The following is a 10,787-nucleotide window of genomic DNA, read 5'->3' on the forward strand; positions in this document are numbered from 1 at the left end:
GCAGAAGTGACAGCCATTGTTTTGTGCCCTAACCTGGTTTCTACCTGGTGATGGAAAAAAAAAAAAAAGGAGACCTACATACACAACGAAGACCACACAAAAACACACAGTGTCTGGCTGTGAGCAGCAATCCTGGAAGATGTCCAGCAGATGGCATCCAGACTTTTCTGAGAATGACATTGCTTTTCACATTTCCTTCCAGGATCGAGGACATGCTCTTTTGGTTATGTGAACACGGAAAACAGTGCGAATGAATTCATAGAGCTTTGCTCTGCTTTGTGAACACTGCACTGTGAGTAAGAGAAAAGAGTGACAATGCGATGAAGCTGATGGTGAGGCGAGAGAAGATGATGGTTCCACCTCAGGTGAACATTTGTGACTCAGTTTTGAGTTTGTGAGTCTACAAGCCTTCATGACAATACCATACCTAACATAAACATGAACACGAACACATGAACACATCAGATCAATTGTTCACCATCCGATTTGACATGTTTCTAACACCCAAACTGTAAGAAAACTGTTTATTTGCTGATTGATGTATCCCACACAGTAATGGGTGCAGGAGTGAAGAGATAATCGGTTTTATTGACTTTGACTGTGTAAATTGTCATAATGATCTGGAAGCAGTGGTGGCCTAGAGGTCAGAGAAGTGGATTTGGAATCGGATGTTGGAATCCTACAGCGGTCATCACTGCGTGTTCCTGAGCGAGAACCTTGACCCTCATCAGCTGCCCGGAGCACCTTAACGTGTCTGCCCACTGCATCTTAGGAAAAGTTTTGTTTAAAAGAGGAAAAAGAAATCTCCCCAAGGGGACTAGCAGTAAGATTAGTTTTAGTATATTAGTTACGACTGATCAGCAGGCATTATATATATACAAATAGCATAGACGTGAAGGAGAAGTTGTCTGCCATAGTTCTTTATACTATTCGATCATAAATGAAAAATTTCACAATTTCCCTTCGGGAATAATATCATAAAAGACCTGTAGTGACTTCCATTTGGACTTTCGACTTTTCCACCAACACCAACATTTTCAAAACACTATACTTGTTAATGTTTCCTAATGCACTTAAAAAGCCTCAAATGACGGCATAAGGTCTTGAACCATTGGAGAAAATGAGGAAGTGTTTTTTAGTAACTGTTCCCACTAACTGTGCAGAGGACGGTAGCCATAACACATGGTGGAGCCCAATAATCACTATGTGTTACGTCCACGGAGGCTGTGGAGGTGATGCCGTTACAAGCGACAACACGTATTACCTTGATGCCATTTTAAAAAGCAGTTTGCTTCTTCTGTTATGAACCTAATATATCGCACATGCAGGACATACTGCATATGGTGTAGCTGTTAACCAATTAGAGACTCTTTTAAGTTGGTTTGTTCGCAGTGAATTAGAAAAAGAAAAAGAAAACGTGATGAACTCTGCCAAGATGCACGAGAATACACGTGTGAGTGCACGTCTTCACGTCTCACCATTGTCCCTGGCTGTGGATGGCTCATCCAAGGCCATCTGTTCCGCGAGTTCGGATAGAGAGTCATCGACGGGCCGAGCGCTGCGTAGAGACATGGACAGCCTCCGCTTGATTATCTTCATCCTGTCCATCCTCTCAGCCGCACCACCGGGGCCCAAGGGCCTAAAAGAAGCACAACACTTATCATCAGACGCACCAACTGCAACTCCAACATCGCAATCACTGTCACAGGTATCATTACAAACCATTACCGGCCACACGAACACGTTAATCTTCATCGTACAGTCAAACTACTGCAGTGCAGCCTCTGCGAATTCTCTACAGTTCTTTGAGTTCCAAGTGATTGTATTTGTTCACGCAGCGTGTGTTCTCATTGTTATGTACCCCAAGTGCAAACATTGCAGGAAAAAAAACACAAAGAGAGAGAGAGCGAGAGAGAGAGAGAGAGACAAACAAACAAATGTGGAAAATGGCTGACTGTGCAGCTCCCTTGAGGTTTCAGACAAGAGCAGCTGTCACAGATGAGCTCAGATTGACACATATTTCACTGGTTATTCTATCACCTGTTCATAATATACAAAACTACAGCCTACTGTTGCCCTATTGAAAAAAATGGCAGAAAAAAAAACTATCATATGACCCAAGCGTTAGGTCTATTCTCTGTCGTTTGACGCTGATTCTAGGACAACCTATTCTGACCGGGTCTCCATGTGATAACTAAACACCTCTGTTGTTGGAGTGTTGGTTTTAAATGCTGCACAGTATGCAGCTGCAAGATAGAGCACACCATCTTCAAAATAAATGAGAGGAAAGAACATATAGTTTTTTCCCCCCCAGTAAAGTGCTCTGTATATTCACCGGTGACCCAATGATGTGTTCTTGCACTTGTATACCTCTTTTGCTTCAGGAAGCTTTCAAAGTCATATATTGTTTAAAGTGCCCCTCAGCAGACATCTAATATCTGGTTTATAAGTGTATTCACAGGATGTGTGGGATTGCATGTGTGTATTTTGGTGTGTGTAAGTCACTTTCTTTGTCATGTTCCTCTACACTCTGCTTTATTGGCCTGGAGGTGGACGCAGCTCAGGCAGAGTATTTCTGTCTTCTATTACTGTTCCTTCTATCTGTCCGATAAGGGCACGGGAGCTGAAATGCACAGGCACCGACATACACAAACACACATTGCACCCACTGCCTTTCTCTTTGTGTCCAACCTCGGAGGCTTCAACAAAAGCCATTCATCCTTTCAGGCTCTCAGTCTTTCAGGCCTATTAGAGACATCCAGCGCTCCAAGGGAATTCAACTCGAGACAACTGGGCTTTTTTTTTCCCACCAGAAGATGTACTCGGGAGCAAATCTATCGCTAACAACATGGCTTGTGCCAGTTTACATAAACGTTACTGAACATGGTTTCTAATGACACTGGCTGAATTTCTCTCTGAGAAAAAACAAAACAAAAACACAACTTTAAGAGGGGGACAAAAGAGCACAAGTGAAAGCAGCTCACATTTATTTCATATCTTCTATTACATGGATTATCAGTATGGTACAAAGCTCCATCCCCCCCTCATTTGCATACATTCCCAGACATAAATCCTGCTTGGACAGGGAGATTGGGTTTTCCTAATTTAACCTTGACACAGTCATCCGCAAATTATCTGGAATAAATGATCCGCACTCTGGTAAGGCCAATACATAATGCTTTGGCTGATACATAGATAAACACAGAGCAATGTTATCAACACCACACACTGACACTCAAATGCAGACATGCGCAGACACACACAGACACACAATAAGAGCTGATTTCACAGTCGTCATTGAATATGAGATGAATTAGCCTGGAAAGTAATACAAATATCTTCACCGAGAGGACAGGAGGGAAATACTTATGTTATGGAGAGTTTATGTAATATTGTAGTATTTATATTCTTTAGAACTGTTTTAAAGCCATAAATAACCAATATTCTGTAAGAAAAATAATACTAATAATACTAATACTAATACTACTACTACTAATAATAATAATAATACATTTTTATTAGCTCATATATACAGTTTCATGTGTGATGGGTTTTTTTTTATATTCCTGTCCATCCCACTCAGTTCGATTCCCAGCTCCTATCCACATGCCATTGTGTCCTCGGACATGACAATGAATGCAAAGTTTGATCTTGATTCCTGCTGCTGAGCACCTTGCATGGCATCTCTTTCACAATCCGTGTATGTGTGTGCTGTAAGTGTGATAAGGTGAATTAGAATACAATTAGAAAGTGTTTTGATCATTTAAGGGAACATGTGTGCAGTACATGTTCCATTAAAAAACAAAAAAACAAAAACTACATTGCATTTAGTGGGAAACTTTAACACAAGGGTAACAAAGATTATGTTTTGGTTTTCATGCTGGTCCAGAAAGCCTCAGGAAAAATGAAATATTATTTATGTCCAGTGGATCGTGGGTCTTGTCGTGCAGATGGACGTGGCCGTGGAAGGAGCTCGGCAAGAGCACAGCAATGAGTGGGACGGGACATGTGGCTTAAGGCTGCACCATGTGCAGGCCACACTCAGCAGACACCTGGCAAACCATGAATAACTCTGATACATAACTCCCACAACGCAGAGACACACTGCAGATGACAGAGGCTACGCTCACTCTGCTGGACCTTCAAGAAAGAACAAACACCTCTGCTCTTTTATTTGCTCTTGAGAGCGATCCTCTGTGGGAATTCACAAGCATTATTACATGGACTGTGTGATAAAAAACAATCCCAACAGAGAACAGGTCAGTAGGGTAAGTGATACAAAGGGGAGAAACACCCTTCTCTGTCTTTGCAATATGTGCTTTATCTGTGCCAGTCAGCAGTTTGTAAGTAGGGCTGCACGATATTTGTTAAACATAAAGAATGCCATAATGCTGGTGAATATTATGAATGTGATATGATATGTAATAAACCAAGACTTCAGTATACGATGGTGTATTTGTGCTTTGGGATTTGTACTTTCTCTTCTTGGACCCAATTCTAATCAGATGCAACTGTGCCATGTTTGTTTTAATTTTTTTTTATTGGATGCATGTCTGCAGTTCCCATGAGCAGTATTTCAGCACAGAACTTTTTTTTTTAATTTTTTTTTTACTTTGTTGTTTTTAGTCACTCTTCCTTGATTTTCCTACTTTGGACTTCTGGCCTGTGGCGACTGGGTTTGATGTGATGTTGAAATTCGATCGGTTGTCATCACAATCTAGGGCAGTAGGGCCCCATCTAATAGGTCAAATATGTTGGCGTGCAGACCACGACTGCACAGTGAATGGAAACTTTATTACAGTCCAATTAGTCTTTTGCAAAATGTTGTAAATGGTGATATTGCAATAAATATTCAAGATATTGTGCAGTCCTACTTGTAAGTATTTTCCCACATGTTTGCACTTGAATGTGGTTGTGGCACACCTCAAAAGAGGACTGGGGAATCACACCATCTGATTTATTCAAGACACATACAATGTTTGGGTTGCTAGGTTACAGGCTGGACTGCAATATTTGAGGTGAAAAGAATGAAGAAGAAAGGAGCCAGAGAGAGGCAAAAAGCTGAGAATTCACAATTCATATCTCCTGATACTCGACCCTCATGCACTCACTCAAGCACTGTCACAAACATGCTCGTGTCAGCTTTAGAAACTTCCATCAATCCACATGTTGGGATGCTACAGAATACTGTATCATTCCATCCTTAACAGCTCAGCTGTGAGATTCTCAGGCAATTAAAACACTTTGAAAGGCCATTAGGGGCTTCAGTGACGAGCGCCCTCACCTCATTGTGAGAAAATCATTAGTTCAAATACCGGAATACTATCTGTGTGGCGTTTGCATGTTCTCTCAATGCGTGCATGGCTTTCCTCCCACAGTCTAAAAACATGCATGAGAAGTTAATTGGTGACCCTACATTGTTCTTCGTGTGAATGTGAGTGCTTGAGGTTGTTTGTCTGTGTGTTTGTCCTGTGATGGACTGGAGACCTGTCCAGAGTGTACCCTGCCCACCCATGGATGGATGGTTAGATGGATAGATGGATAGATGAATGGATGAATGGATGAATGGATGAATGGATGAATGGATGAATGGATGAATGGATGAATGGATGAATGGATGAATGGATGAATGGATGGATGGATGGCAATCCTGACTCTCATGTAGTCATATGTAATGCACACACATGTACAGTTTTGTAAAATGGTCTCATCTTGTTCCAGTCATACTGTCTTGCATCCTGTGTCTCCCTTTCATCTCAAACAAGCGAGCATTCTTCTGTAATTTGGTGACACACAAATCACACGCATGCAAGCACACACATGCTATGTAGCAGAGTGGAACGGGCACCCCATGGCACTCCATCGAGTGCGCAGGAACTATGGGAAGCATGAGTAATGCACAAATCTGCCCAACTACAGAATCCTACACACATCCACATACTCACACACATAAACAAACAGATAACCCAAGCAACAGTCCAATCTCCTCCTAAGCCTCCTTCTCAGCATCTTTTCCATCACAGTCTAAATCTCCAGGGGAAAACGAAAAGGAGTGATTTCAGAAAGAAGAAGAATGAATAGATAAATGAATGAATGACTGAATGAATGGACAGAAGCATTCGACTCAAAACAAATCACATACCACACGACAAAAGACAAAAGGTCAGAAATGCCATTTTCAGCCACAAGACGAGGAAGCAAAACAGTGACTGTATGACTGCTGACAGATCTGGCTCACCGAGATCATGTGAAGTACAGCCATGTTCCTTGTTTCAGCTGTAGGGACTGTGGTTGACATCATTATTACAATATTAATAATAATGTTTTTGCAATGTATACACATTAGAAATTGTGGTTCACTGCAGTGGGTAATGTTCAACTCGAATTACGTCAGGCATAAGATTAACAAAATGTAAGCCAAAGCCACAATAACATTTTAATAGCCACACCACTATTTATTGTACACTATATATTGTTTATACTGGTTATTAGTCAACATGTTGCATGACAATTCATTTATACTGAATGAGCCCAATTCCAGAGTCTTTAAAAATATATAAAGTCGTCTATAATGAGAATCTTGTCAATGACTTGATAATCAACCACAAAAACATTGCAGACATGGGTCAGTGTACCACTTTAAAAGTCACTTTAAAAGTCAAATATACAGTATAAAACGAGCTTTTTTGCATGATGAGGATGAAACTTGCTGTGTTGCAAAATGTGAAAAAAAAACAAAAACTGATTAATTTCAATGAAACTAATCCAAAGTTTGTGTTTTCAGCCTGTTTTTAAACCAAACATATGGTCCAGGTGCCAAATTTGACCTGCCAGAGGATCCAATCTGGCACACAACTAAAAATATCCAATAGATGTTTGAATGAAAGAAACTGCTGGTGCTGGTTTATGTAGTAGGGGACTTTGCTGAAAGGTAGCCACGTTATCTTTTTATCAATTTCTTTTGTTTATTCTTTATTGCTTTTAAAATATCATCAGCATCAAAACCACACGGTCAGGGTGACTGGGACATTTCACTGCATTGTTAAAATGCTAAAAGTTGAAATTGTCATTATTTTACTTGGGAAAATGTACCCTACGTAAGGTTTAAAAAAAAAAAAAACGTGAAAGTAAATGTGAAGTTTTTCATTTGCACTAAAAAAGAAGAAGATCTGGTGCATTTAAAGTTTGTTATGCTGACATCTTACTGAGCAGGCGAAAAAGAGTTTGGGACTAACCTACCATCTCGGAAAGTCTCGAGAAGATAACGAAATAAAACGTGAGTGTTTTGGACACCTCTTGTCAAAGCAGAGAATCAGAGAACTGTATATATTGTCCCTTTTTTCTCCATCAGGGTGCATCACAAGGGCAAACTGAGGGATGCGCATGACTTTCAATCTGGACATCCCACAGTGAGACAGATGTAAATAATTCAGCGCTAAATGATACTCCCAGCAGGCGGTTTTTCACGAATTTGAGCTTTCTGGTGGACGCGTTTTCCCTTGAAATTACACGTTTTCACCCTGTCTGTTGTGTGCACAGACACACCGCTGCCTGCGGGACCGCGTCGCTCCACTGTCGCGTTTACGAGCGATCGAAAGGTCCCGACGCTCTCCGGACAATATCCCGACATTATCCCGACTCGCAAGCCGACGTGACCACGGGCTGGGGTGCACACCAGTGCCACAAAAAAAAAAAAAGAAAAAAAAAACCGGCGGAGCCACGTCGGTCAGCTGCGTCGGGCCTGGCCGGCAGATTCCTCCACCTTCCGGGCCTTTTGCCTTTCCGCTCGGTTCCTCTCTCCCCGTGTTTTCCTGGCGCGCGCATCCGGGAGGAGGACGAGCAGGCAGGGGGAAGAAAAGTTGCACGGCGGTCCGACCGGTTCAGAAACTCTGAGGAAATAGGACCGAGGCCGTCTCTGAGGCCAGCCAGTGCTACTTGACGCGCGTTTATACGAGTCGGGACAACAGACGAGTGGCAAAACTTTCACCTAATATCCAAGTCGGGGACGTATATTGTGGTTACTCGTGTCGCCATGTATTGGCTTCATGTGCGGAGACGTACGTGTCTCCACACAATGTGATCTCAGTAAAGTATCAACGTTGATCCGGCGGGGACGCACATTTACTCAGAGTAACTTGATCAACGATCGGATTGAGGAATAAATAAAGTCCACCTGCAATGTCAGGTGAGAGGACAGCCCCGGTGGCGCATGCAGTCCCAACAGAAGTGATCAGAAAACAGGCCGATCACAAATAAACACACAGCAAAGACACTGACCTGCTGATTTCTGCTGCAGACTATTGTTCCTGTCGTTAATCCAGGCTGGGATGAATCCACTGCGACAACTTCCTCCAACTACTTTGCTCCACCAAAGAGAGAGAGAGGGAGAAAAAGAGAGAGCGCGAGAGAGAGAGAGAGAGAAAACCACCAGATTTGTTGCTCCCCTCCGGATGATTGCTATCCCAGAGCTGCGCACTGTGTCGCAGTCTGCCTGCGCCTCACTGTGCGCATTACCGAGTCGTACACGTTCATTATTCGAGTGGAACTTTCGCTCATAAACCGCGGCGTCCCGTCCGGCGGTGATCAGCCATATCTGTGTGTGGTGGATCCCAAGTGGAGGCAGTGGCGTGATCCGGGAAAACACCGCAAGGGGTGTGTGTGTGTGTGTGTGTGTGTGTGTGTGTGTGTGTGTGTGTGTGTGTGTGTGTGTGTGTGTGTGTGTGTGTGTGTGTGTGTGTGTGTGTGTGTGTGCCCCCCCGCCACACACACACACGCGTATCCAGATCTAACCCCAGCCCACCCGCTCTGTCTCTCTATACATAAAACTGGAGGTCAAATAGATTCATTTGTGTTGCACTGTCACCGGGGAAATTAGCATTCACTCATCTCAGCTTCAATCCACAAATAAATATGCACCTTGGAGAGAATTCCTGGTGAATAATGCATGGGAATTATGGAGATTCAACAATGTTATCCTGTTCTGCAAGTTCACATCAGCATGAGTGGAAACTGTAGTTCTGCTTTTGATGATCCTGAAGTCCTTAATGACCACAAGTAGTAATGTAACTCTTTTTTTGTTGTTGTTTATGTTGGAGGTTTTTTATTCTTTTTTTTTGGGGGGGGGGGGGGGGGGGGGGGAGACCTCTCTGGACTTCGAGGTCTGCTCTGACCCATCCCCTGCAGGATATCCATGTTCTGTGGCGCCATGTTATGGCGGGCGCAGCTTGTTCTTGTGAGACTCTCCCTGCAGTCTGCTCTTTCCCACTCCAAGGAGATGTCTGAGAAGGGGCCTGGAACACACAACCACACGGTGAGAAATTGACTTTTTAAAGGTCAAATATTGAACAGCTCCTCAACAATTTCACACAGGGTGACAGAGGTCCAACAACATTACAGGTATTCAAAGTGTGTTTCCCCAAATCCAGCTTCGGTCCTGAATTTGAGCCTAAAAGTCTCTCTAGATTCAACTATTGTGTTTCTGGGTATGTTAGTTTGTTTGGTCATATGTCTTGTTACAGTTACTACCAAGTATTTCTAGCTAGGAAATCTGCCTGTATGCAGGCTTCCTGAGACACTTTGGTTGTGCCGATGTCATTCTGGATAATAAATCTTAAAGAGGATTTCGACTGTGGGCTTCACCTGTCTGCTCTTCATATCATGAGATATCAAGATTCCCAGCAGTCCCAGTTGCTCAGGCAGCTGGGATTCTTCTTCTTTTGTTTTCTCTTGCTCCTCCGGCTGGGCTTTGGCTCTTCCAGCTGCTGACTCTGTACCAGGACCTCCGGTTTCTGGCAATCCTCTGGCTTCTCCAGCAACTGGAAGAGCTTGAGAATATTGTTCTTTGTCCTCCGGGTCCCCCGGCTGAGCTTTGGCTCCTCAAGCTCCTCAAGCTTCTGAGGGTCTTCCAGCCAATGAATGGACTTATTTTCAACCCAACCAGTCAAAGACACTTTGAAGTGGAATTGGGTTCTTCTGATTGGTTTTACTGAATACTGTTTATGTTGTAGTTTTTTATAGTTTATATGTCAGTCAAACTGATTCACTGGGTTTCATTTTTAATTTTTTTTTATTTGCCACAAAATCCAGGTGAAGTTGTTTAAGTTAACATAAATAAGAGATACAGGACTGCAGAGTGTAATTGTTTAGTTTTTTTGTTATGACTGAATAAAGTTCTTAAGTCATTCTGAGAAGAATTTTGATTCAATAAGTGAGTTTTACAATAATTTCTAGCGAAACAAAGCTTCTGCCAATAGTGCTTTTAGCTTCAGACATCTTAGTTGCTCCAAAAATAGACTATTGAGTATATTTGCAATAGCAATGTAAGTATCGGATCAGGAAAGTATTGGTATCGGCCGATACTCAATTCTGAAAAATCAGATCGGTATCGGGGGCAAAAAAGTGTGATCGGGACATCCCTATTAGAAATATTTGGTAGTAACTGTAACAAGACATACGACCAAACAAACTAACATGCCCAGACACACAATAGTTGAATCTAGAGAGACTTTTAGTCTCAAATTCAGGACCGACGCTGGTTAAACCCACAAATATTACGTCCTCTCGTCAGAGAACGGGGTGCCTTCGCAAACAACAGACTCGCTCTACACATCCAACATAGAAAAAAAAATACATTTCTACAAGAGCGGTGGAAACGTTTCACTACATCACTTCAAAAAAATAATCCCTAATTCATTTCAAGGAACAATTTTTCGACTCAATCACTTTTCCAAATGTGAATTGAGTGTTACACTTTGGGTTTACGTCCAAAAAGGCTTTACTGGGAGATA

General features: G+C 42.4%; 1 protein-coding gene across 4 annotated transcripts in view; it reads right to left on the reverse strand.

Annotated features, from left to right (window-relative positions):
- LOC308113481 (cyclin-dependent kinase 17-like) overlaps positions 1-8,680 on the reverse strand; it is a 34,780-nt gene extending 26,100 nt beyond the window's left edge. Inside the window, exons 1-2 of one of the 4 annotated variants that reach the window (XM_080469823.1) lie at positions 8,278-8,680; positions 1,479-1,639 (exon numbers count right to left, since the gene is read on the reverse strand). In XM_080469823.1, the coding sequence (XP_080325949.1) occupies positions 1,479-1,608 (130 nt within the window). In that variant the 5' untranslated portion in view covers positions 1,609-1,639; positions 8,278-8,680. The remainder of the gene's footprint in view (positions 1-1,478; positions 1,640-8,277) is intronic. The other 3 variants (XM_080469818.1, XM_080469819.1, XM_080469821.1) reach the window with 3 other exon arrangements.
- Between the last annotated feature and the right edge of the window lie 2,107 nt (positions 8,681-10,787).

Source organism: Lipophrys pholis, assembly GCF_963383615.2.
Source record: "Lipophrys pholis genome assembly, chromosome: 8".
In the NCBI taxonomy this organism is placed as follows: Eukaryota; Metazoa; Chordata; class Actinopteri; order Blenniiformes; family Blenniidae; genus Lipophrys; species Lipophrys pholis.